This window comes from Pochonia chlamydosporia, chromosome 2 (genome assembly GCF_001653235.2).
Source record: "Pochonia chlamydosporia 170 chromosome 2, whole genome shotgun sequence".
Taxonomy (NCBI): Eukaryota; Fungi; Ascomycota; class Sordariomycetes; order Hypocreales; family Clavicipitaceae; genus Pochonia; species Pochonia chlamydosporia.
The window spans coordinates 5,612,235-5,639,195 of record NC_035791.1 but is presented as its reverse complement, the minus strand read 5'-3'; the positions used below and the strand labels follow the sequence as shown (position 1 = coordinate 5,639,195).

The 26,961-nt window shown below is 45.9% G+C and overlaps 9 protein-coding genes across 9 annotated transcripts; 3 read left to right on the top strand and 6 right to left on the bottom strand.

Annotated features, from left to right (window-relative positions):
- Positions 1–920: 920 nt before the first annotated feature.
- On the bottom strand, positions 921–1,358 carry VFPPC_03741 (hypothetical protein; the record flags this gene model as incomplete). Its single annotated transcript, XM_022428349.1, has 2 exons — positions 921–927; positions 1,036–1,358. The coding sequence occupies 2 exons, from the start codon at positions 1,356–1,358 to the stop codon at positions 921–923; spliced, it is 330 nt and encodes a 109-aa protein (XP_022284641.1).
- A 1,029-nt stretch (positions 1,359–2,387) lies between these two features.
- VFPPC_03740 (hypothetical protein) lies at positions 2,388–2,732 on the top strand (the record flags this gene model as incomplete). The annotated part of the gene is made up of 1 exon (XM_018283204.1): positions 2,388–2,732. One exon carries the CDS (start codon positions 2,388–2,390, stop codon positions 2,730–2,732), a length of 345 nt encoding a protein of 114 aa, XP_018147979.1.
- Positions 2,733–3,509: 777 nt separating this feature from the next.
- VFPPC_15698 (hypothetical protein) lies at positions 3,510–3,848 on the bottom strand (the record flags this gene model as incomplete). The annotated part of the gene is made up of 1 exon (XM_018293451.2): positions 3,510–3,848. The coding sequence occupies one exon, from the start codon at positions 3,846–3,848 to the stop codon at positions 3,510–3,512; it is 339 nt and encodes a 112-aa protein (XP_018147977.2).
- Positions 3,849–4,451: 603 nt separating this feature from the next.
- Positions 4,452–5,276, bottom strand: VFPPC_03739 (hypothetical protein; the record flags this gene model as incomplete). Its single annotated transcript, XM_018283203.1, has 1 exon — positions 4,452–5,276. The coding sequence occupies one exon, from the start codon at positions 5,274–5,276 to the stop codon at positions 4,452–4,454; it is 825 nt and encodes a 274-aa protein (XP_018147976.1).
- Positions 5,277–6,475: 1,199 nt separating this feature from the next.
- On the bottom strand, positions 6,476–7,726 carry VFPPC_03738 (protein kinase-like protein; the record flags this gene model as incomplete). Its single annotated transcript, XM_018283202.1, has 1 exon — positions 6,476–7,726. The coding sequence occupies one exon, from the start codon at positions 7,724–7,726 to the stop codon at positions 6,476–6,478; it is 1,251 nt and encodes a 416-aa protein (XP_018147975.1).
- A 5,531-nt stretch (positions 7,727–13,257) lies between these two features.
- On the bottom strand, positions 13,258–14,690 carry VFPPC_03736 (protein disulfide-isomerase; the record flags this gene model as incomplete). Its single annotated transcript, XM_018283200.1, has 6 exons — positions 13,258–13,668; positions 13,733–14,090; positions 14,161–14,349; positions 14,410–14,417; positions 14,488–14,495; positions 14,567–14,690. The coding sequence occupies 6 exons, from the start codon at positions 14,688–14,690 to the stop codon at positions 13,258–13,260; spliced, it is 1,098 nt and encodes a 365-aa protein (XP_018147973.1).
- A 509-nt stretch (positions 14,691–15,199) lies between these two features.
- VFPPC_15697 (2OG-Fe(II) oxygenase superfamily protein) lies at positions 15,200–16,083 on the top strand (the record flags this gene model as incomplete). The annotated part of the gene is made up of 2 exons (XM_018293450.1): positions 15,200–15,465; positions 15,513–16,083. The coding sequence occupies 2 exons, from the start codon at positions 15,200–15,202 to the stop codon at positions 16,081–16,083; spliced, it is 837 nt and encodes a 278-aa protein (XP_018147972.1).
- A 571-nt stretch (positions 16,084–16,654) lies between these two features.
- On the bottom strand, positions 16,655–18,232 carry VFPPC_03735 (FAD linked oxidase domain-containing protein; the record flags this gene model as incomplete). Its single annotated transcript, XM_018283199.1, has 3 exons — positions 16,655–16,792; positions 16,873–17,142; positions 17,192–18,232. 3 exons carry the CDS (start codon positions 18,230–18,232, stop codon positions 16,655–16,657), a joined length of 1,449 nt encoding a protein of 482 aa, XP_018147971.1.
- Positions 18,233–23,199: 4,967 nt separating this feature from the next.
- On the top strand, positions 23,200–25,622 carry VFPPC_03733 (alpha-N-acetylglucosaminidase; the record flags this gene model as incomplete). Its single annotated transcript, XM_018283198.1, has 3 exons — positions 23,200–23,507; positions 23,596–23,741; positions 23,791–25,622. The coding sequence occupies 3 exons, from the start codon at positions 23,200–23,202 to the stop codon at positions 25,620–25,622; spliced, it is 2,286 nt and encodes a 761-aa protein (XP_018147970.1).
- Positions 25,623–26,961: the final 1,339 nt, after the last annotated feature.

Sequence of the window (26,961 nt, the reverse complement as noted above, 5' to 3'; positions counted from 1 at the left end):
CATCGAAACTTGGCACAAATCATCAGCCACTCAGCGGGCCGAGCCTAGCGCACTTCATTTCAACATGCAGCTTGATCGAATGTCTGTACTTGTGGTTCGACGTGAAGTTTCTCTCCCGACCAACCCACTGTGGCGCCAATGCAGAAGTCTGGGGTCATCGCAACTTGTTACCCCCAAGGTAACGGGAGGAACCTCCAGCAACGCGGCTACACCCGATTCTCATTCGAAGGAGGCAAAAGCGTTCTCGTAAAGTTGGTGACGATGGCCGGCTCAGCTGTCAATTGGTCTAGGGTAGGAAGCAACCGTTTCTGGCACATACATCCCTTCAGATTTAATACGCGACTCTCATCTTGCAATTTCAGGAAGACTTCTTCAAGTAATTCTCTTTAATTGTTTAATTGAAGGTCACCGAATGATGAATCCTGCACTTCATTCCACGGCAGGGGCAATACAAATCCAGCAAGTGTGACAACCAGCATTCTCGGATAGGAGGCGCGACCTTAAGTTGCATTCAGGGATCGCTATTTCATGTCATAGCAGACTTGAGATACATATTGAGTATTACGCTACCGTCAATAATGAGCCTATAGAAGGCTTTGTGAAGGTTGGCGTCGGCATTTCTTGGAAGGGTGATGATGCATGCACCATGTGTTTCTCAAACAACGCAAATATAAATGTCTGTCATTTCTTTCGTTCTTTGCCCAATAACAGGACGTGTAGTCTTAGCACATCATAGAGCTAAAACTAACATTTGAACTTGCCACTAGACACTACCAAGCACAATGTTATCTAGTTACAAAGCAACAACGATGCAACAGTGGCCGACAACAATATATCTTGTTCATATAGTAATCAATTTGTACTTTCCTCTTCCCCTCTTCCACACACAACAACTTCCCAAGCATCTTCCACCTAGTGCTCTACCGCCTTACCCCTTATGATTAGTGTTAGTGACTGTTTCGATAGGTTATGGCAACTGCATTTACCAAAGCTTTGCGACTCAAGTACCCCGATCACGCAGAGCGAGAGCCATACGAATTGGCTTCATAGCCCAACGTAATACACTTGTTCTTCTTAAAAGTATCGCTGCCGCCGTCAGCCCACCAATCCTTCTCCCCATTCTCGGGAATCGCGCCACAGCGGGTATTCTTGTAGAATCCGGCTCTCTGGCGACGACCTCCATAGCTTAGCACTCGGAAGGATCGAGTAGCAGGGACATCCGTGTTACGACAAGTGTTATCCCACACATTAATTTCTTTGGCACTACCCGTACAGCCGTTGCCTGTAAAAGCGCGGATCTTGAAGGACAGGGCCCCGGATCCAAGGCAGAAAATGGCCAGAGTCTTTGCGATGTGCATGTTGGATAATTTCTTGACGGTGTTGGTGAGTAAAGTAAGAGTCAATGAGCAAGAGAAGAGACTTGGTGAAGAATCTGAGAAGATTGGTTATTTCAGATTGCCAACCATTGCAATGGCAGCCTTTTATACTTTTGCTAAAGGCGGATTTGCCAATTCTTTGGGCCATCTTCCCATCTTGTGATATTAGGTCTCTATTTTTAGGCCTGACTGATATCTTTTCGTATCATATGTGTTCCACCGGTTTAGACTCTGTGGTAATCGTAGTCATCATGTTAAGTTGAAGACATGGTTTGACAGATTCGGTATCATGAAGCGCAACATTTTCGGTCAGATGCCAAGAGAGATCATGTCTGTCTGCGGGACATCATTGAAGTCATCATAAGATCCGCCCGAAATGTGAGTTACCCTTGGATCATCAGTTCACGCAGCCAATCAGAGTCAACAATCCATCTCAACCCATATACTGCTCACAATGCAGCTCATATTTACGATAGTTATCTGGTCTTGAATCTAGTGGCAAATCTCACGACATACTACAAATAGCGTTGGGGCTTAAACATCTGACCTGCATACACGCGTACCTGCGGTAAGATTTCACCCCCGTACCCAGGCCCGCAGTGGCAGTTGTACTGTCGGGGAATGGCAAACTTCGCCTGGTGCACGACTTGGCATGTAGATCTGGCTGTGCTAGATCTTACATGAGCCACTCTTACAACAGCTCAAGTCATCTGTGGAGATTGACGTGGGGGCTTGTTTTTTCTCGGCCGAATTGGACATTAACTTGCTGACTTATGGGCGGATCGATAAGCAACTAATCAAGGAAACACCGAAACAGGCGATATGGGCCGCTGGCAGGTGGTGATGTTGAATCAACGCCGCCTTAGAGTATTAGCTACTATAAACTGCGTAAATATAAAGGAGGCAACTTCCACGACTAATTCAACGCAGTAACAAGCTAGCAAGCACAAGATCTCCCATTACCCAGACTCAAAACAACTAAAGTACATCTTCATTTCTACCACAGACACAATGCGTCTCGACTCAGCCCTCACTCTTCTTGCCCTTGGCTCCGGAGCCTTCTCCTTTAAGATCCGAACCTTCACGGGCAAAGATTGCACGGGAAGCGCCAAGGAGATCAATATTTGGGATAATACCTGCCGCAGCACTGACATCCCAACATTTAAGTCCTTCCGAGTGTTGGCCTACGGCGCGCACCGCCAGAGAGCCGAATTTCACAAGGCATCTGACTCGTGGTGCACTTCTGGTACTCCATTCCAGAGCTATTGGGCCGATGGCGGCAGTGACAAGTTCAAGAAGGACAAGTGCCTCACCTTAAGCACCTCTGCGCGGGTGATGAACTCCCGTTCTGCCTAATGGCAGTTCTGTAGGTAAGCCATTATTTAAATGCGCACACTTTGGTATATGCCTGTGATGTTAATACAAGCCGCAGGGAAGCTCTTTCAAGATACGTACAGAGAGACCGAAGAGGGGAATGTTATTTGATGAGTGTATGGAGAACTGTGGTTGTACTAAGGATTCGTGGGCGGCCAATGGCAGTTTCAGACACTCCTTTAGTCGTGAATATAAAGTTATTGGTGTGACATTTTGACCGTCAACTTTGTTGCAGTGAAGTGGTTAAAATCGTGTAGGCTCTCTGTGTTTTTGTTGTCAATTTGGAGTACCTAGCTTGTCACATGAAACCAACTGCTAGGCCGTTTGCTCCAACGAAAGGGAAAGCATTGCTGATACACACAAATAAAGCTAGTAATATGCTTTAACGTGGTATCTAGGCTCGTTCCTCGAGCCTTGTTGTCCATGAAATGACTTGTGGTTTACGTTGAGCCTCCTAGTCAGATGCACTCTCATCAGGTAACTTAATACTAACAGGAACTAGAGTGGTAATGGTTCCAATTGATTTGGCTCAGCTGATCTTGGCCGGGACGGGAGCTTCGCAGTCTTTGTTTCTGTAAGGTCAAACATGTGGATGCACGCATTACCACACTTCAAGCAAGGCCAAAGTATATCATGAGTTATCGATGTATTACGGTAAAATCTTAGCTATAACTACCATATAGGGATTTGGTAGCACCGCAGTCTCTCTATCCTACCTCCAGTTCATCCACGTTCCCAGAGGCAAACTCATTGAACCCATCAAGCAGACCGAGAGCCATAAGCCTTCGCATTAAAATACAAACTCACGCAGTCCCCCTTCTTAAAAACATTACTGCCACCATCAGCCCACCAATCCTTCTCATTCTTGTTAGGGTAGCAAGCAGGTGCCCCATAAAACGTTGCTCTCTGGCGATGAGCCCCGTAAGCCAAGACTCTGAAAGATCTTGTCGTGGGGAGACTAGTCGTTCGGCAGGAATTATCCCAAATATTAATTTCTTTAGCACTACCCGTGCATTTGTCACCGCTGAATGCGCGGATTTTAAATGAGAACGCGATGGGGGTGAGAGTTAGGAATGTGAGTGCCCTGCCGAGCTGCATGATCGCGGGTTGATAGAGTAAGGTTTGAGTAAAATGAGGTTTGAGAGGATTTTCAGAATTGCTGTTTCTGTCTTTGCATTTCGTTGGAGACAATCTGGATCTTTTGAGCGAGGAGACTCTTGTTTTATACACAGTTGGCAATGAGCAATCCGCCGACCATTCACGCATCCCGTCATTTGAGCAACGGCTTGGAGATCCCATCCCGAATAGGTCTTGCTGCTCCCTTTTGGATGACATAAAGATACCTGAGCGACAATTCGGCTCTAGCTTACCCGTAAGTGGAGACTCTATACGCGTGTATGCACATAAGAATCTTGTCTTACGCCTCCATACCCTGAGATATAGCCTGTCGATCATCGCGATCCATTCTGGGACACATTCATCTCTTATCCTGGCGGGATCAACTGCTGTTTTGGGCCGTTAAATAAAGTAATTTCTCTCAAAATATAGACATCATAGTTTTGTAGTTAAATATTGTTTCACTGTTAATGGCCTTTTTCTCGTCTATAAATAGATACCATGCCCGCGTGTCTGCATGTCAGACCACAATGCTGATCGTCACCACAAGTTTCCAAACGGTGAAGAACAAACTCATTCAATATTCTAGTCTAAATTACCGGTTTGCAATCGTGTCCACATCACGGCCTCTAAAGTCGCAGGCACATGTACTAACTTTGAACGGCTCACAATTTCTGCCCCTTCTTGCACCAACTGCTGTCCCAATGGTCCTATCCACCACACATCAGCCGCCAGGCGATGCAAAAGCACACCCCAGTACATGATGAGCAGCAATGCCATGGGGTCATGCGCCTTGGCGGCTTTTGCAAGATCACTGCCGCTGTATTTCGGAAACGACATGCAGAAACCTTGAGCGACATGATGCAAATCATGAGAGTAACATAGCCGCATTCGTTTCATGGATCCATCATACGTATCTCTTGTGATGATCGTGTCTTCGCTCTCGTTGGCGTCCCCAAAGAAAATGGCGTCCTTGATGGAGTCCAACAGGCTCAATCCATATCTGTCTTCTTCACGTAGATGATCCAACGGCAAGCTACTCCACTGCTCGTGAAGGGACGGAAGATACGCCAGACTCTTTTCCAGTGCTGTCGGGTTCAGATTCATCACATACGATGCACCGAGACACATCTCAAACAACAAGCAGGCACGTTGTATTGCTGATAACGGCGGTGCTTGAGTTGCGCCGTCGGTCATGAGGTGTTGTGAAATGGCGATGTGGTTGTAGACCGTAAATGTTGCATTCAAAAACAACAGATGTGTAGTTTCCTCACCCCTCGCGTTTGAGAGTTCCTGTCGCATCAGAGCACTAGACTTGTTGAAGTATTTGAGGGCGGCTTGATGGTACGGCGCAGTTTCGGCACCGTCTTTAGAGGAAGCGATGATGTCAAGTGCTGCAGTGCTGAGCATGTTGTAAAGGATGAAGTGATGTCGAAACGCCTGCTGCGGTAGGGAAAACTGCATCCAATGGTGCTCTATAGGGTTACATGAGACACTATGAGATGTTATCATCGTCCAGCGATGAAGTAATTCCAGTTCAATTACATCGTGAACACTCGGTAAAGCCCTTGTTGGTTGTGGCGTTGATTCGTTAGATGACGATCGCACCAGCAAACTGTCGGTATCATGCGGGTAGGCAAGCCTCTTTGAAACGCCATATCCAGATCTGGGGGTCAAGTACGAACAAGGCAGGTTCCGGACAGTGCAATTGACACATGGAGGACCTTGTTCGTCACACTGCATAAAGACACAGAGTTAGTAGTCTGGAGAGAGCCTTGAGTTTGTGGCATTACGTTAATGGGGCAGCGGCCAGTGTCGAAACTATCGACCATCCATGCTTGAGAAAGAACATGAAACAAGACGTCATACCTTCACATGCCTTTCCCTGCATGGCCGGCACCCAGTCTTCGACTTTGTGTGTGTCTTGCGGCGTTGACGCATTGGAAAATTGGACGTTCAGCAATGAATGCCGTCTTGGTTATGATGTTGTTGTTCAATTCTTTCGTAACCGACAATAAAACACTAAACTGAGCAGCGAAATATCCAAACCATTACGTGGCATTAGCTGATGTCAGCGTCTCACTCCTGTTGAACTGGAGACCGTAAGCACAATGTTGCGTAATGACTAATCACTGTAGATCGCGAGCAAGTCACCAAAATTGGCTGATCGGCCAGTTCCTGACAATGGACCATGGCTAAATAATATATGCTCCAACTGATCAATGTGCGCAAAAAGCTTCATGCCCGTAAAAACATGAATCTTGGATGACGGAAGTGATCCACTCCAAAATATGGGCAGATTGAAGAATATGGAATATAAGTTCTCGAATGGCAAATTAGGACTTGAAATGACCACAGTATTCAGGAAGATGTTGTTGTATCTCTTCATGGGCATTGCACCAACAGTTGGTAGATTTTAGTCTATAGCTACTTAGAACATTGAAATTGGACAGAATGGTGTATTGAATGATGCTAACAGTCAAAGGCCATCTAAATGTACAAGCGGTGAAAGTTGGCCGTATTCTTCTGAGGCAGAGGGGAAAGGAGACAATCCAGATGTATTAGTCTAGATAGATAGCATCTCTGCTTCATACCAGCGTCATACTGAGCTACGTTGTAGTCAGGTATTGCCCAGTGGCAAGCAGGATCTTTTCTTTGTCTAGCTTGATCTGCGCAGGACGTTCCCAATCTAAATAGGCGATGCCCTCCTCTCGCAGATCACGGCGCTGATTGCTCAAGACGACTGATGGCACAACTGTAGAGTTCCCCATCCCGTCTGAGAATACGACATCCGTCGGAGGGGGCATTGGAAAGTCTGGCCAGTCAATGTACTCGGGTGCTTCAGTGTATAGAGTGATCTGCTTTCCCTTTCGTCTTTTATCCACCCACTCATTTAGTACTGAGCGAAATTCTGAAACGGGGTTATCCAGTTTGACATCTGGATGTTGCACCCACTCCTCCATTTCCTGTACGTCGGCTGGATTCTGTCGTGGATGAGGGACGCTCCGGAACCGCGTATCGCGGGTGATTATCTCGTATAGAGTGAATATAACTCCCTTCACATCGTCTCGGTGCTTACTATATCCAATGCCGCCTATCTGGCCACTATAATTGAAGTCGAACAGCATGATGGCGTCTGTCTCGGGGTTGATGAGTAGATTCCGTGCGGAGATGTCCTGATGGACGATGCCGTATTTGAGATTCAAGTCGTCAACAACACATGTCAGCTGCCGGAGCCACTCAATCCTAAAGGTGCGCGACTGGTCCTCCTTGAGTGTGCCACCGGGGACATACTGGCTTGTGAAGCCGACGACATGGCCGTATAGCTCGTCCAACACAATTCGTTCCAAAGGAACAATGCTCTTGTTTGGAGGAAGGCGCATCCACAAGTTCATCTCGTGCCACACCTTGTGGATAAATTGTAATAGGAAGTAGTATTTGAACACTGCTTGGCTGGTTTCAGTTGCCTCAGCACATGGCGCATACGAAACATGGTCGACATTTGGACCAAGTCGGTCTAATTCGACCAGTTCTGAACGAAGTACAGTCTTGACATGAGAGGGTAGCTGAAAATCCTTCAGCGGAGGGTAGTAAACACAGGTTGCTTGGTCTTCCTCGGGGTTCGTAGAGACGGAGATCAAATCACCATCTTGCGATACATGAATGGCGTATACATCGGTACCCAGAGAATCAATGTGCTTCCTAAGGTGCTGGATGGCAGCATCTTCGCTCTCTTGTTCCTCATCCATGGTAACTGCGATAGTACGTCGTTGGTCCCAGTCAAGGATATACCATGAGCTTGGTCCTCCGGGCGTTATATCGCCTTCCGGGGCGAAATACCTCCAGTTCTCGTCAATCATGTCTTCTGCTTTCTTTGTTCGGAGCGCGGCAAACTCAATCCTCAGAGGTCAGGGGTCAGAAGGTCAAGCGGAAACGAGGGGGTGAAAACGGCAGCTATGATGAAGGGTTGAGTGACTACGCTGCTCGCATATGCAGGCGGGAAAGAGGTGATGAAGATTGAACTTATTTAGATGAAAAATATCCAATGGTCAAATGTAGTCTGGCAAGTGAAGTCAACTGGTCTGCCTGGTCGAGTCTGTTGTGACCCGACGAAAGGCACACATGCAACCAGATGCGAGAGGACCAGCCCAGACTGCATGTGGGTCTGCCCTCACAAATGCGGCGCTAGTGTCAAACCGTCAGGTCTTGTTGTCAAGCGCTCAACGGGCGCTTATTCTTATTGACTGCTCAATTCCAATCCGGAGGCTTCGCGTTGAGGTACAGTATCAAACAAGGCATTTTCATACCTGGCCGTATCCATGTCATTGTTGGCCAGTGTCATGTTGCACCGCCATCTTTTATGGCCCGTTCGGCGGCCCGGTGCTCCTGGTTTCAAATTTCATTTGGTAGATAGATACTAGAGAGTAGAGAGTAGCCTCTTCTGCAGCCGTGTCGCCAACAAGAGCTAACTTGATGTTGGGCCAACACGAAGGTCTTTGCAAGCCATTGAGCCTTGTTGACTGCCTCGTGTGCCCGAGATCAGGCTTCAAGCTTGGCCTTGCGTCCCTCGTTGGATTGCACTGCCACAGAATGATACAGATTGAACTATCGTGGGGGGTAAAAAGTATTCAAACCATGAAAAGGTATCACATATCGAGTTGTATTCTAAGATACTGAGATGCACTGGCGAATACCTTCGTATGGGCAAATACAACTTACCGCAGACTGTTGCCTGCCCCTGGTGTGTGCCCGGCCTAACGAACGGGCCAACACCTGCTTTGACCAGCGCGTAAAACCAGACATGGACACGACGCCTGGCACCATTTGACGTATTGGTTGGCGAAGTCCATAGACCAACACTCGACTACTTCATAAGTTCGAAACAAATTGCGGACAGAGTTGGTCGTTATATCCAACATACATGTTGATCAACATGGCAGGATAAATTCGCCTTATAAAGCACACTGCTTCCCGAGGTATATATAGTAGTTGACACCTCTCGCCGTGTGCTGAGGGCTGAATCTGCGTTGCAACATCGTCACGAATATCATTACCCAGAGTTTTACTTTCACAAAGACAAACTCGACCTGAGCTCTTGTCAGTGATAAAATAGAACGCTCTATCTAATTTTACCGCTCTCCAAGATGCAAAACCCACCCCCACCTCAGCCTACTGCCATCCGCCCAAACCAAGTAGTGCGAGCTACACAGAATTCTCTTGTGTTCGACGTTCGAAATCCTGACAATTGTCCATGTGGATGGTACTGCTTTTATGGTACCTGCGGTCACTTGTGCAAACGGCATCCATTCAAGTGTGGTTCGACGAATACACCATCTGGGCAAAGCGGCTTCTGCAGGTCTCCCGCGCCTCAGCATGTTGTCTACGGATATTACGTCCTAATGCGGTGCGAGAGCTGCCATAGAAGTGGCAGGTAAAGTCGGTATGAGACCGACTCTCCGTAGATGTAGTATTGAGAAGTCAAGCTTACCAGTTCTCTCCGACAGCCCACTCATCCTAAGCCGCAACGGGATTACTCCCTCAAGTCGACGATCGAGTATGGGAACATTTCATAAGGGTTTGCTTCTGCGTTGCGCATTCTTTGTCTATTCAGACTAATGGGTTCGTTTTTGGGGAGAAGAATCTGTTTTTAGTTTTGTTTTTGTCCTCTCCTTCTGTTTGCTTGCACCTATCTAGTTTTTCGTCCATAGACAGCTACACTCAATGCGACACTCTAAACCACCAACAACATTACTGCAACACTCCTTTTTTTCGACAAACATCAGATATAACCGAAACAGTAGCAGTCCCGTATGAAGTATTCACCGACATCTAGCTACATACATATGTGTGAGTAGACATAAAACCTGTGGGTTTACACAACATGTGTAACTTTAAGCCACGAGGTAGAATACCTATGATGGAATTGGAGTCTGGATTCTTTCGGAAAATGGGTGTTTTTTCCTTGCGCAAATAAAGAACTCGAGTTATGCGTGATAATGTTATTTGTAGCCGGGCAGACACCTCGGGGCTATATAGCGGATAAGTAATAGTGCTTCAACATTTTGCGCCCAAATCATGTGCCTTAGAGGGTGATAATTTAGCCCACTATTGTGAATGTAGGAGACTTACGATGTGGAAAAAATGAGTATTAGCGAACTGTAATAAGTCTATTAAAACTGTAAAGAGACCAGTTAATGCAGCAGAAGATCTCGGTAACTTGCCGTACAGAATTGGAAAAAGAGACGCCACTTCTTGCAGGTGGCTGCAAATCGGATAGGTTGTCACTGTGCCACGTCTCGATGAGTCTCACAGAAAGACGCCGTAGTATACGAAATCATTTCAAAGGCAATGTGAGACCAAATCAGACATCCCGCGCAAAGTGAGGCGCATCTACATCCCGCAAGCGTCTGAGCCTTGCGGCATGGCGCCTCACTGCAACACCCTCAGCACACCGCATGCCTCGAGCTGTTGTGCGAATCTGCCTCGTCAAGTGCCTGCTCAATTTTCTGTGGCTGGGGTTTACTTTTGTGAACTTAGGCTGCCATTTACCTGGGGATTGGCGTCCAAGCCTCTAGCTGGGGGTAATGGGATTTTACAAGGCTGGAATAGTTGTCGATGGCCGAGAGTGAGCATGCACACATACACATAGAGGACACGCTGGCTATGTTAACGGGTCGTTGCCAACTCATTATTCATTACTTCCTTTTAAGACAAAGTCAGCCAGCCCGCCCTCTTTCCACCCGCTCATGCTGGAATAAACGGGCACCACTGATGCTCTAAGGGACGAGACCAACCCCTTATTCGCCATTATTGCCGGCGCTGCGCTTCGTACTACATCGGTCGTCATACAATCATCTTCGTTACCTTGAGCCATGTCTTGTGTGAAACTGGACGAGGACGGGATGCCGTTGTCCTTCGACCCAGAGGACGGCCTCTGTACTGTTTGTCAACGGCTTGTGACCAGTATTGGTGCCTGTTGGCGCCATTTTAACTACTTCCAAATTGGAACAGTCGGGGAGTTGATGAAGAAGTCTCAATGTCCGTTCTGTCGGTTGATACTTGCCTCTATTCGTTTTCCGACATCTAGCGGTGGGCCAACTCTGGCGACTACGGTCAGGATTCAGCAACGCCGACTCTTCTTCGCCATAGATCACAACAAAGCGCGGGACCAAATTTTGAGGCAAGGCCGAACGCGTAAAATAATTGGAGCGTATCTAGAGGTGCATTTACAATTGGGTCAGTCACCTAACATAGTCCCGGCTGGCACAATTCTAGAGGAAGACACTGGCAACCCACACGAATCATCACCGTTTGACATTGTCATCCCCCAGTATGATACAGTGCAAAGGGATATTAGAGGCCGTGCTATTTCCTCCACAGTTAACTACAGTCTCATTAAGGCCTGGATGGGAGATTGTGATACTCTACACCAGAACTGTAGAAATTACAATCTACTTCGGCCGCAGAGCCACAACATGCGTCTGGTAGATGTCTGCGAGAATAGGATCGTTATTTCGTCTCCAACAGAACGATATGTGGCTCTATCCTACGTATGGGGCCCAAACACGACGGGAGCCTTGACTGCGGCTACGCAATCCAAATACTCCGCCAAATCTGGCTTACAGGAAGCGACGCTGCCTCAGACAATACTCGAATGCATCCAGCTGGTGCGGAATATTAGGCTGCGATATCTCTGGGTGGATTCCCTTTGCATCCTGCAGGACGATGACGGTGATAAGTTGAAGCACCTGCCTGCCATGGATAAGATCTATCACTATGCGCACCTTGTTATAGTCGCCGCCACGGGGGATGGGCTCATGCTGGACTTCATAGTACCAGAAGTACGACACAAGGCTGGCAGCAACAACGACTCATGATACGGAGTTTAAAATTCATCACAGGATTACCACCGCTCGGCTACGTGCTAAATCAAAGCACGTGGAACACTCGAGGCTGGACGTTTCAAGAAGCGATGCTGGCACGTCGGATTCTATTTTTCACCGAGTTTCAGCTTTACTGGAGTTGCAGATGTGGAAATCGGCGAGAAGACATGGATAAGGAGATTTATGATGTTGGCAGTCTCAGGCCTCGTTCCAAATCATTCTGGGTTGATTCTAAACATCCATGCCGCATGGCAGAGTACTGCCGAGATGTTAGGGAATTCACCAAAAGACAGTTTTCAGACGTCGCAGACGCCGCTTGGGCATTTATGGGTATTCTCAGGCTACACAAAACTAGATTCCCCAAGGGTTTTATTTGGGGTCTGCCAATTGAGAAATTGGACGCCGCTCTTCTTTGGCGTGGGTGCGTTGGGAACCATCAACGCCAAGCACAGCACACCCTGGCCTTGAAGAGCGTGACAGAGTTATTGAATTATCCATCTTGGTCGTGGTTATCCAGAGATACTGCCGTTGGATTCCTCGACTTGTGTGGTGACAATGTCATCTCGCAGGTTACTTGGCATGAGCCCCTTTTTCTGATGCACTCTGCTGGCTTCCCTAGTCACAGCAAAAATCCTACCAAGCTAGGAGACAAGAAGAAACAGGCAATTCCGACTGCTTTTCGTTCAGCGAGCGATTTAATGAGCTATGGGCTGTTACAACTCACAGCCGAAACATTTGAGTTGACGGTTTCTCGACAATATACGATCTACGAACAAAGTGATTGCTCAGAAGACAAGGATGACGCCAATTCTACGGATCATCACGAAACAACAAAACAAACGTCGCCAGACCAACCGGATACCATGGCAGTCATACTATATACACCTTCCAGGATATATGTAGGAGAGATCACACTAAGCAAGAGTCTTTTCGAAGGAGAGCTTGAGAGGCTAGGAGAATTCGTGCTGTTGTCTGCGAATGCCGGGAAGAAAACAGATGACAGGTGCACCGAAATAGTTGACGGATTAAATTGTGGGAATATCGTGCATGCACATGGCTGCCAGCACATCCAAAGTTACAACGCCATGCTTGTTGAAAGAGATGGAAACATGGTTTACAGACTCGGGCTTTGCGTCATCGAGAAGGACTTGTGGCAACATGTCAATGTGAAGGGACCGGAGCGCTTGATCTTAGTTTGAGGGGAGATATGGTGAGGATCATGGCCATAACATATATGATATGACCCTCGACAATCTAGCCGTGTATGGTATTTTCACACTATTGGACACTCTGCACACAACACGATTAGTTGGATAACTGAGCCACGATCGGGTAGATGATTTCCTGTGAATCGGGCAATGAGAGACTCTTGATCTTCATATCTAACAGGATGTATGGTTGAGTTTCTATATATTGAAATGACTTCCGTTCAATGGCGGATATTCTCCGCGAACGAAAGGCTTGATCTTGACACAAACTTATCCGACAATAGCAGGTCGCTTTCGCGCTTAAAGCTCGTCATGCTCGTCATGCTCGTCATACTCATCATACTCGTCATACTCGTCATACTCGTCATACTCGTCATACACATCAACCTTTTGCACCGGTGTAGGTACAAATGAATTCTTATCCCACGGCTTCACTTCGTTGTCTATCACAGACTTTAGGAACCTGCTCACGTTGTCTGGCCCGATTTCGCCCTGATATGGATATGCTTCGCCCGTATCGGGGTTACATGCTGCCAACCCCTTGTCGTTCGGGATACCCATATCGGGAAGTAGGTATGCATACTTCCCTGAATTGACCGTCAGGAATTTTATGGTCTCATTAAACATTTTTGCTATCGGCCGCATGCTTTCCCTAAATGCGGCGCGCTCGGCTTTATCATCGCTTAGGTAGTACAGCAAAAATGCCCATTTCTATTGAAACATTAATACCGATTTGGCGGCGCAATTGAAGCATTCAACATTCGCTGCTACTCACAGTGAAAGGACCCATAAAACTGTGTCGGTTTATATTTCGGAACAGCGGCTCTGTGCATGTAGACACGAGCTCCTCAAGAGGGCTAACCCGGTCCAGACTGGCTGTGTTGTGCGGAGATCCCTCGATATTATTATAGCAGTGAACCTGGCTCTGTCCTTCTGCAGTAGTCATTTTGCCAAAGGAATATCGATCGCGGTGTTCCTCAGCAAGCCTGGAAAACAATCCCAAGGCGCTCTCGTCTTCCTCTCGCAGATTAGCAATGAAGACTATGTCGTCAATGGAGGAGAAGGAGGCGACAGTGTCGTTATTAAGTGATGTTATGACTGGCCGGATGGTGCGATCAACGAAGGAGATGATACTACGGTCCTGTCAGCGGCAACTGTAATCACCTGTAGCATCCACGGCAACTGAGATCAGAAAGCACTTACGATGCAGCCTTTCGAGCTCCACGGTATCGGATCATGGGCCGCTCTCGACGGTAAAGCCGGATGGTGGGGAATGAAACGACATCGAATGCCTGGCAGAGATCAGGAGTTGCAGTGCAGCTAACTGCTACAGTTTCGACGTCACTCCGGTGAATTGTCTTCCATTCCGGTAATAGAGCTTTACTTTCCTTCCTATAGACGAACCTGTTAGTCTTGGTCTTGTCATATGTACAAGAGTGTATATATACTTACAGCTCAGGCTTTATGTTGCGAACACTCTATTAGCACTTTGAATCTGCGGTAATTGACGGCTCGTCACACTCCACTCACCACGACAACTGCCAGAGCACATGTCAGCTGGAGTTAAGCAACGACTAGAGAACATCGATCTTTGTATGGTTCAACTTACAGGCCACCAGGGTATACTCATTCCTTGCGAGATGCTGCCTCACCTCGGACTCCTCGGCCGTCTGCCATGCCACGGCCTGGGCGGCTAGCGGATGAAGCAGCAACGATCTCAGAAATCTCATCATCTGGAAGCAGTGTCGACACTTTTCTTATCCTTATTGATTTTACTGACGTTGCGGATGAAACAGAGTCTGGAACTCCAAAGAAGGAACCCAGCCCGGCTACCTTACTCTTCTTGCCTTTTGTTTTCTTTTGGGTGTTTTCTGTTAGATTTTATCTCGAGACTGATCGCCAAGTAGTCATACGAGCGTGCCAGTCGTATGGAGGCCGAAAGGTACTAGGTAGAACTTGCCACGTATCAAGTTCAGTTTACATAGCCCATAGAGACACAATAAGTGTGCTGTAACATGTTACCTGTCACATAAGGTACTGAATCAGTGAGCCTTTCGCATTCTTCTATCAGCTGACACCCAACGGTCATAAAGTCGAAAGGCGGGGCTCGAAAAAAAAAACGTATCAATTTGGTGCTCGAGATCCTGCTTTCGTACAGTCCGTCAAGAGATTTATCTCAGCCCATTACCCATTTTCTTGCAAGACCTCCAACAACTTCGCAACGCGTCTCATCGACAACACAATGGTTAATATCATAGACCTTGTGGCCTTGGCAATGCTGGGTGTGGCCTTGGCGGAACCGGCAGAAACTCAAGTTGGAAACTATGTTGAGGTTTCCGGGGAAGATGTGACAGACAACTATACCTGTGTTCACCCGCCATACAACGTTCACCTCTTCAGCCAGTCACCCCTTATCGTCTACATCGAAAACTTCATCACCCCTGATGAGCGCGCTCACTTACTAGCTGAATCGTACGGTGACCCCGATCCATCCCACCTGGCTGCTGGGTAGCTACCCGTCGTCTTGCAGTAGAGCTCGCTAATGAAGTATACAGCCAAGGGAATTTCACAACTTCCTCTATCGTCGATCCAAGGGGGAAAATTATCGACAGCAAGGTCCGGACCTCGAAGTCGGCAGAGCTTAATAGGGACGCCATAGTATCCTGCATAGAAGAGAGGGCACGAGAATTCCAGGGTTTCGACTTACCCGTGGCTAACATTGAGACTTTTCAGCTGGTTAAATATGCAGAAACGCAGAAGTATCTGCACCACACGGACTGGTTCAAGGATGAGGTTACATTAACCTCGCTAGGCGGCAACCGCGTTAGTTCCTTTTTTGGTGTCGTTAAGGCTCATAACGTGACAGGCGGCGGCACCAACTTCCCAACGCTCGAGGCCCCGAGAGACGAGCGTTGGTGTCGCTTCATCGACTGCGACCAACCGTATAAGAGCGGCGTCACATTCCGCCCCATAGAGGGTAATTTGGTATATTGGCGGAATCTGTTGGAGAGCGGCGAGGGGGACTGGAGGACGCTGCATGCAGGTCTACCCGTGGTGACTGGTGAGAAGGTTGGTATAAATATTTGGACCAGACAAGCGCCGGTGCCCCTTTCATGGCGGAGGTGATTTGATTGTGTAGCAGGTGGACAATGCTGCGTCGCGGCATTGTGACACCAATGACTCCTGGTCTTGAGATTGTATCAGATATGGTCCTCGTTGCAGCTTCGCCGCTTCGGCAAAGCTGCTCACATGATAAATAGCGGAAATCGTCTGTAGCAGAGAGCAACAATCAAGGAACAGACAGAGAATTCATCACTGCAACTACCTGTGCACCACAGTATAAAGTATAGCTAACTATTAGTCTCATAATGTGACATTATCAGCTCGCTCTCGGACTACTATGAAGTAAACCGGTTTCCGGGTGAAGCAGGTGCCGCCTTGCCGCTTGCAGGGCTCGCATCCACTGCATACTTGTCACGTATTCGAATTGGTAACACTTTTTATTTTTGTAATTGTAAATACTACCTTGATAATAAAATCTAAGTAAGGGTCTTGTCTTATATACAATTTATGCACTAAGAACAGTGGTGGCTCATGTTGTCGAGTAGAAAGATGACCGACTAGATGAAGAGGATAACCTTTCACTATCTCATTGCAAATTTATTAGTCTGAAACGACGTCAGGTTTCCCAGGCATCTTAAGACTTCTGCCATAGCTTCTTCATTTTCTCAGAAGTCAAGACATAATTGTTCCTCGTCGGAAATAACTGTTGCGGGTCCCATTTCTTACCAATATCCATGAATCGTGTTAGAGCGGTGTTGGATAATGGTGTGGACTGTGAGAATGCGGCTGTTAGAACTTTGAATCTAGGTCATGGTGCCATGAGGCAGGGGAAATCTGTTTTGACTTGCTTACATTTGCTTCATCAGTAGTCACGTCGTAGTCTGCGGCAAACATCCCGGACGAGTACGGCAACAACTTCTTGTATCGACTTTGCCAGTGCTCTTTCAATAGGGGTGTCAGATTTGGGTCCGCCCAACCCGCGAATGAACAAAAGTACAGCTGAATTGGCACGCTAAATGCGCAAGCTTCCTCGTCCGGGTCCTCCCAGCCAGGTATGACTAGAAGGGAAACCGATCGTAGCGTGGGGATGTCCGTTTGGATTGGTTCGGTAGAATCAAGTAGCTTGATAATCAGTAAGCTTGCACAGTCCCGGAAAATCTAGAGGACTTACTTTGCTTAAATCCACCGACTTGTCCGTGCAAAGGCTCTGAAACCTCCAATGCTCACTGTTGTCGCTATTCCACAGCAAGTTCTGTTCGTCCCACATCTTCTCCAAAGTCACCTCATTCCAGGATGACTCCAGTACGGACGACCTTAGCTCAGTCGGAATCTCCTCATAAGCAGCCAGCATTTCCTTTGCTTTGTTCTTGGTATCAGCGAGGGCAATATTTGTGACGGCGAATTTGAGGCTGGCCTCAGCAGGCGGCTTGTCTGCAAGATTCGCCGCATCCGCCTTTTCGGCAAAGAAGATGGCAGCGTTAAGTTCGGTTCCCATTCTCGGCGTCTCCTTGGACTGCTCAATGAACCATCTCATGAGAGATTTGTAGTTGTTCCCCAACTCGAAAACGGTATGCTGGCCCCACCATTTTGTTCGAGGAATAGTTTTTCCCCAAAATTTCGTGATGACACCGAAGAAGGCCGGACCGCCTCCTCTTGCAGCCCAGAATAGGTCGGAATTTTCCTTGGCGCTTGCAATCACAATGCGACCGTCAGCCACGACGATTTCGATTTGAGTTAACCAGTCGCGATAAGTTGGGCCCCAGCCTCGCATGCCTACACCCTGCCCAGCACCGAGGTGGAAGCCACCAGCTGCGACAGTAGGACAGTGGCCGTGAGGGTAGAAACGATTGACTTCGCGGAGTTTTTCAGCCAATTCCTGAACCCGCACCGAAGGGCCGAAGCTTATATCATGAGTGCCTGAATCGTATTGCACGCTTCGGTTGAGGTGAGTGGTATCGATGAGAATGCCCGTAAAGATGCCTCCGTTAGACATTGTATGGCCGCCTGATCGAACGCCAATATCTTTCTTTAACTCGTTCGCCCGGTGCAGTGCAGACACAACGTCTTCGACATGATGAACCACGTGAATTTCTGCAGGGTATGCATCAGGAGCATCTCCACTAGGATTGTTGCGTCTGCATGTCTCGTAATCCGGGGTACCAGGATACAGGATCTTCTCTGCGTACTTGCGATTACAGTCGTAGGTAGGCATAGTAGAAAATCAAGGGGGAAGCTGTAATTACTTGGCGATATATCTTAAAGGTAAGTTATATAAAACAATTAATGCGAAGAGATGGTTTATATAGAGAGACAATATGGCTGTAGGATAACTACATATGTAGTCATATGGTGGCTTAGAGAAATCTAGCGACTGCCGACTGCTCAATGACTGCCGAATGTTGACTGCCGATTGCTGACTGCCGAGTTGCCGGTACCCGAGTGTGCCGAAATGTCTGGTTAGTACTTTCAATGTTTCTGTCCGCTTGGCTTGGGCTGCTAGATTCAATGTTCCAGAAGGCGCCACTTGACGTCAAATTAAACATGCACACGTTGGCCCCGAAGTACGACACAGCCCAATTCGGAGACGTTTGTCGCCGATTACAAAGCGACTGCTGCAAATTAAGCATAAAGTTGATCCTGACGACTATATTGGAGCTCTACATGCACCAGTAACGATGGCTTGGTATAGCGTGAAATGTACAGCTATACCTAATGTAGATCGTACCAGACGTTAGTTGAGCGACCAAGAAGCTTTTTGCAGGTGGAAAGGTTTAACAGTTACCCGACCACAGTCCTATTTCATATACATCGTACGAGGTCGTTAGCATAATTGATTAAAGGAGTTCTCTTCCCGGACGGGATATTAAGCAGACAAGAGCAATGGAGCATCGTGTTCAAGCTGGTATTCATTGCACTGCCCCTTTAGGGATTGTGTGAAACCTCGGCAAGCCAAGTCAGAAGAGTCGATAACGGAAGAGTCAAGGCTGTTCAATCATTGAACACGTTGCTAAACCTTAATTTCTTCGAGAGACCGCCGCCCAAGCTGAGTTACTGCGTCATCGATTTGGCAGGCAGGCAGCCGCGCACTACTCAAGGCGACGCCGGATACGGATTGGATCTGCGGCCTTTTCAAAAGGCTTCCACCAAGACGACTTGAAGTCGCTTGGCATTTTCATATGAGTCACATTTCGGCTACGCGAAGTGAAATTATTGCCGAATGCCGAGCGGCGTGGAGCATCTGACATCACTGCCATGGACACGATGACTTTAGGAATGTCACTACAAGATAATTACAGGCTTAATGCATGTGTTGCAGTCGGTGAATCCGTTTTCTGATGACTGAGAATCAGTTTTTGGATGTGCAAAGCACTATCTCCACAAGTACTAGCTAGGATTAGTGGCAGGTACCACCGCGAGTACACGCTATAGCTAAGGGGTAGAATAAAATCAGAAAGCTAAATCCTGCATAGTATTGCTACCCGCAAGTACTATCTAGGTGTATTTAAGAAAGCTAAATAGTTTAGTTAAAAAGTACACTGGCTAGCATCTAGATAAATCACTTGTAAACTATCTCTATAATATTACAGTATTATAAATTATACTAATATTTAGTCTAAGGAGAGAGCTAAAATAAAAACTAATTATAGTCTCTAACTTATTTATATATTACTTATACTTTTAATGGGTTAAAGATCTATCAAGATTCCACATTAGCCTTAACTGTATAGATAATGTTACTATCCGTTAAATATGCATGTAAACTAGTTATTAAAAATATAAACTAGTGTATAATAAGCCCCTAGACTATAAGGCCCTCTTAAAGGAATATAAAGACAAGTTCGATGCTTATATAGATATTCTAGAGAGATAGATATATTCTCCCAACTAATAAGGTAGGCTTAAACTAGAAATTATATTTATTTATTCCTTATATTATACTTCTTAGTGCGTTTCTTAGGAAGAGAGAAATCGCTTAGACTTATTCTATAAGTTCTTTCTTGCTGCTTAGCGTAATGCTCTATTCTCTTTATCTATTAATTTAGAGCACCTAAAGCAATAAATACTTCTATTGTAAGATTCCGCATATTTATACAAGCTATTATAACCTAGTGTAATAGTATTTAAAACCGCTATAGCTATAATACTAACTTTTATATTTATAATGCTTGTAACGACTGGGGTTTCTAACGGGTAAACTAGGCAAGGTTTATGCTAGCAGAATTATTTATATTAGTTAGTCTAAGCGGTTAGATATTATATTAGTAATAGGTTATAAACTATAATTAGTAATTAGTATAATTACTTAAAGTGTTACTTAGAATTATATATAGTAATTATATTAAATGCTAAAGACTAAGAGCTATCTAAGAAAGAGTAAATTTAGGGTGCCTATGTACTATATAGCTTACTATAGATTACTTAGCTTATTATAATACTCCTAGTAATCTATGCAATCTAGTTACGCATAGAATTACTTATTTACTCTTAGTTTACCGAGTAATTCTCCTTTAATTAGTACAGTTGCCTAACCTTTACTCGCGCTATTTATTTCTTAGCGTGGGGTGACTTTTGCAGTTAGCCTATCCTGCGGCCTTTACACAGCTAGTAAACTAGATTATAATAATGCTACTATTAGGTTAGTAGATTGCATTTGCTAGAGTATTGTTATGATCTAGCCCGATTGGGCCATCGCGGGTGCTAGCCGCAGACATACCGGTTGCTCCGAGCCCTTTGGCCATTACGGCAAAAGAGTACGAATTGAACTAGTCCCTTGTGACTGCTCAATCTAGCACTATACAGGCTCCCTCAGTTGCACACGCAAGACTGGGCTTAAGCCCAGACCTTTACAAGTATTATTCCTAATTTAGTTTTTAGCAACCCGGTTTCTATTACAGCAAATATAAATATAGTTAGCCTTAGCCCTAATGGAGAATATTTACTTAATAATTCTCGCTGGGTATAAATACTGTAAGATGCCTTATATAGCTTCTATCTGCTATCTCTAATAGGCAATATAGCAATCTACACCCTACTACAACGCGGGAATAGTAAAGATAGTTTACACTACAAAATTAACGTTAAGCAGATAATTAGTTCTATAGCTAAAGACAAAATCTACTCTTTCTTTAGAATAGTTTAGTAGATATCTTTATAGATAAAAAACCTTATACTCTTACTATTTGCTAAATTAAACTAACTTATAGCTATAGATAGAGATATAGCCTCTCTAAGAAAGCTAGCTAGCTTATAGATAACTCTTCTTATAATTAAAGATATATAGAAACCGCTATTAATAGATATAGAACGTAATAAAGCTTCCTAAAGTAGTTTAAATAGATTAAATTAGGTTAAGTAGATAAGCAAACGCTAGGTTCTTAATTTGTGCTCTAGTTAATAGCTTAAAAGGGATCTTTATCTAACTATAGTATTAAATTTTATTTTTATTTTTTAGCGAGATATTCTATAAAGAATATCTTCGCTCTAGAGTACCCACTCTTACCTCGCTAAGCCTAGATTGCGATACTGCCTTAGGAAGATATAGAAGTTTAGCTAATTTAGGCATCTACTATTAGTAGAGTAATGCTGTAGTAGCCTTGCTTCTATTAACTAAGGACCATAGAGCTAAGTTTAAAACTTCCATAAAATATAGCCTCTATCTAGCAAGAGAAGAGATATACTCTATAATTACACAGTATTAACCTAAAATATTAGTTATTACTATAATGCTATATATAACACAATAGATTAAGTTCTTTTAGTCTCTAGCGCAATTAAACTATATAAGCTAGAGTCTAAGATAAAAGGCAAGCATAAACTATAGACTATAGATATTAGTTTGCTAAAAATCTAGAGTATAAAGCTAATATAGCTGCATTATATTGATACTTAAGCGTGCCTAGTATAAAGAGATTAAAGCTAAAATGCAATAGCTATTACTATAGTAAGAATTAATACTCTAGTAGAAAAATAAAGAAATAAAGCTAGAGCGTAAGCTTTATCTCTATTATTATGTTGTCTGCTAAAAGTATAGATTAGAGCCTAAGCCTAGGTATTAAATATAATGCATGTGAGAGCAAAAATGAGATATAGAATGCAAAATAAAAGTATTATAAAATACGTTAAAGCTTTAGTGTTAAAGTTTTTCTTATCTAACAGTTAACTAGTTAAATATTTTATTCTTTAAGGCCTTAATAGAAACTTTCTTTCTGTTCTGTCACCAGGCACAGGATGCTGGAAACGGTTTTCATTTTTGAGTAAGCGAGGTGCCGGCTGCTGGCAGTCCCGGTGACTCCGAGGAAAATGCAAACAAAGTGCGTCTTCACCCGTCTAGCGACGCGAATCCATATATTTTCACTCTTTAATCCATTGCGCAATACCTCCCGGTCGACAAGCGAGGTGCCCGGTGTCTTACCGAAGGTATCTGCGGAACGTCGCTTACAAGGACATGAATGGCTGTTGATATGTCACCGCGGGAACCCAGTTAGTCTGATTTGGTCAAAATGGATAATACGTAGCCGAGCGAACTGTGGTGGAGCCTGCAGATGGGTCCTTCGGCAAAGTCGCTATGTGTAGTTATTACTTGATGGTATGAGGCTAGGTTCTGGGATTTTTCTGGGGATGGACGTTTGACATTATTCGCGCCAAGTTCGACCAAATTGAACGAACTCCAAGTTGCCAATCTGGTGGCCGCGATGATGTTATGGTAAACACTTAGACGTTGTACGTTATGCAAAGATGAAAGGATTGATACCATTCATGCCACTCTGGGCGACGAGAGCTTATTTTTCTTCGCCATTCTCTTCGCCATTCTGCAGATGTGTTGTAGAGCATTGTGCCTATTGTGTTGCCTGCCGGTTAGCATGCAAAACAGTGACGTTCCCGCCTGAATAGCGACATGTTCCATGCACCACACCGCATGAGACGGCGGTGGGGAGATGGAGCGTCTGCCTTGGCGCTGCAACCGAGCCTAGCTCCCACTTGCGTGATGGAAAATTGGATCTACCTTGATTACAATATCCCAGTAGTGGAAAGTGACATTGGTTAGGTACTCGAGATATGATACTCCAATGAGACCACTTACGGGGAACGAGTATAAAGATAGTGCCCGATGTTGCACCCCACGGGAGCCAATGCTCTAAAGAATCTACAGCTAAGAAAGAACAAAAAGCTGCGTCAACTATGGTTAATCTTGCATATGCTCTGGTCACAGGGGCGGCTCTGATATTTTCTGTCGTTGCAAACCCTGTCAAGCAAGATCTCCCACCGCACCTAGCACAACAAGCCGTTCCACAGTCCGTTGATGGAATCAAAGGTCTTGCCAATCGTCTCTTTGGCGGGCATGCAGACCAGTTTGAATTTTCTCTTACTGAGGAGCACGAACGATGGTCTCGTTGGAATCAACCTTCGAACGATAACTACACCGTCACAGTGACCACTAATGGCAAGATCATCATTAAGGGCACAACTCTAAGCGCTTTGGCTAGAGGGTAAGATTAGTTCTAGCTAGGTTCTATTCAAGTCATCTCTTGCACTAAGGAGCAAGCTGTAGCTAATAGTTCTCCGATATCGCCATAGGCTTCGGCACTATGCAACAGATACATTGCTGCTAGACGATTATTGGTTTATTGGACCCAGTCGAAAACCTCCAGCCAGTCTGCCATTGCCAAACTCAACATTGACTGGGGCGAGCGTCGTTCCCTGGCGATACAATCTGAATACTGGTAAGCGATTTGGTAATCAAGTACCGGAAGCTCGCTAATGGACGGGCAGTGACCTTCTCATATACCTTTGTTTGGTACCAATGGGAAGACTGGGAGAAGCTTCTTGACTGGGCTGCCTGGAGAGGTGTCAATATTCAACTTGCTTGGGTCGGATACGAAAAGATCTTTCTTGAAAGCTTTCGAGAGCTTGGAATGACAGATGCTGAAATCCTTCCATTCTTTAGTGGGCCTGCTTTTCAGGCGTGGAATAGGTTTGGTAATATCAGGGGGTCGTGGGGAGGCGTTGGCGACTTGACCATCTCATGGATCGAAAAGCAATTCGGATTGCAAAAGAAAATCGTCGCCAGAATGGTCGATCTTGGAATTACCCCTGTTCTCCCCGCATTTCCAGGCTTTGTACCAGACGCCATAAAAAGAGTGCGACCAAATGCGCCGGTTACGAGGGCGCCGGTCTGGGAGGGGGCTTACAATTATAGCAGAAGCTATTTTATCAGCCCCCTTGATGGTACCTCGGCGAGGCTGCAAAATCTGTTCATCTCCAAGCAGATCCAGGCCTTTGGAAATGTCACGAATATCTACACACTGGACCAATTCAACGAAATGCAGCCCACCAACGGTACTAACGCTTACTTATCCTCAGTCTCCAATCATACGTATGCAGCTCTGACGGCAGCCAACCCTGCGGCCATCTGGTTGATGCAAGGCTGGCTATTTCACAATAGCCGTCAATTTTGGACTGATTCACGGATACAAGCCTACCTAGGAGGAGTCAAAGACAAGACCAGCTCGCTAATTCTTGATCTCTACTCTGAAAACGCGCCTCAATGGCAACGAACCCAGGGCTACTATGGGAGGCCATGGATTTGGTGCCAGCTCCATAACTGGGGCGGAAACATGAATTTGTTCGGCCAGATCTCGAAGACGACTGGTCCTCCACTTAGTGCTCTTAACAACTCCAACTCCTTGGTTGGCTTCGGTATAAGTGCTGAGGGCCTTGCAGGCAACGAGGTAGTATATGATCTTCTTCTCGACCAAGCGTGGTCAAAGACCGCAATCAACACAGTGGGCTACTTTCAGAATTGGGTTTCACGACGCTATTCAGCAGCTGCATCTATTCCAAACTCGCTATTCCACGCATGGGAGCTCTTGCGCAAACACGTCTATGACAACACCGACGCTGCGGTCCCCAAAACTCCTGTTAGCATCTATCAGCTTAGGCCAAGTCTCTTTGGCTTAAATCGCACCGGTCAATGGCCTGCCCCGACGAAAATACACTACGACCCAGCTATCTTGACCCAGGTCCGGACACTAATGGGCAACGCAAGCGCCGAAGATGCTTCCTTGTTGAATACTCCCGGGTTTAAATTTGACCTTGTAGACATAACCCGTCAGGCCATAACAAACGAGTTTGCTGACGATTATGCGGACCTTGTTACTACGTTTAAATCGGCGATAAACAACAACGTAACTACAGATTTGGTGGCCAAGGGTCAGAAGTTGCTCAACAGACTCGAATCGCTGGATGCCGTTCTTTCCACAAATGAGCACTTTACTCTGGAACAGTGGCTCAGCAGAGCGCAAAGTTGGGCTGATTCGCCCGCATTGAAGGATCAGATATCCCTCAACGCTCGCAGCCAGGTAACTGTTTGGTTTGTGGAGATTCCGGATTTGAACGATTATTCGGCGCGAGCGTGGAGTGGCCTTGTTCGTTCTTACTACTGGCAGAGGTGGTCGATTTTCGTTAATGGGTTGATCGAGGCGGTACCAACAGGGGCGCTAAATGAGAAGGCATTAAGTGATAAGATACGCATTTTTGAAAAAGAATGGCAGTATAGAGGATTTAACGTTCCTAGTGGAACTGTAAATGCTAGGGGAACTTAGGAAACAATGGTCAACATGCAGAAATAGCTGCCTGGCATTCCTAACATAGACATCTTTGTTTTATCTACAGTACAACATTGCACCCCATCTCGCCAGAGACTAGGAATATTTACATACTTTAGCAGACTCTGCAACTTGTATGGATCAGTTGATACCAAGGCTTTGGACGTGGAAATCCAAGATGCTACGGAAAGGAAGCGGCCACTGCGCCTCCAACTAACAACGTAAAAAATGGAAATAATGGTGGCCTTCGGAACAACAATCAGTATAGGTACAACTACAAAACCAATCACACAAACCTCCTATTGGGAACCACTACAAACATGTAAGGGGGGCATACTGACCATCTGCAAGCGGGTGTCAAAATTGAGAGACTACCTTTCATAAGCAAAAGAAGCCAATGCCCTAAATACAGCCAATCCGACCCTGAACCCCAGAGCTTTCAATAATCTTCACTGGTAACCACGGCTTCTTCCGAGTCGAACGCTTTTCCCTGTGGCTCACGCAGATCAACCGCTGCAGCCGTGCCGAACGACCTGTGCAAATTTGACAGGTTCCTTTGGACCTGCCACTTCGTCAGAGGCTGACTGGAAGATGTAACTGTGATGCGAACTATTGTAAGTTTATTGCAGACGCAGACCAGCAAATCAACCTGGGCGAATCGCGCTGCGACGTCACGCGACCTTGGGGTGAGCGGGCGTACGGGAAGCAATTTTTCTCACGCAAAGTCACAAATGGCCCGCAGCCGATTTAACATGATGAGATGGCCACGGGGAAGTAAATAACCCTTAGGCCCTAGAACATGCATCGCTTTAACTGCATGTAACACACTGGTTGCCTAGCTGAGCGCGTTTAATGCAGTTCGCCTCGCGAATCATCAACATTAAGGTAATTATAGGTAGGAAAATAAATGGAATATTTTTGTTATTAAGACTTATAATTGGCTTTCCTCTATTATCTTGCCTTAATTCTCATGCAGTCAGGTTTCAGTCGCAATTTGTCACAGGGACATCGCCATCATCTATTGGATAGAAGGTGTGGTAGGTACTGGTACCGTACGATGGCTCGCACCGACGCCATCTCGCCATACATAACTTATTAGGATGGCCTGGCCAAGGGGATGGGAGGACTTTAGCGGAGGACTTCAGCGGAGGACTTCGGCCAGTGTTACCTTACGTGCCGCAAGCATCAGAACCTCTAAAGTTTGTTACAGTAGTAACTGCCCCCAATGATTGCTACAAAATGCGATTATTAGCCTATCCTTTGCCCTATGGCGTCAAGGTTGGCGGGCCGTAACAGCCAGACGGTTGCAGTCAGCGCTACGCTATGCGCGGAATTA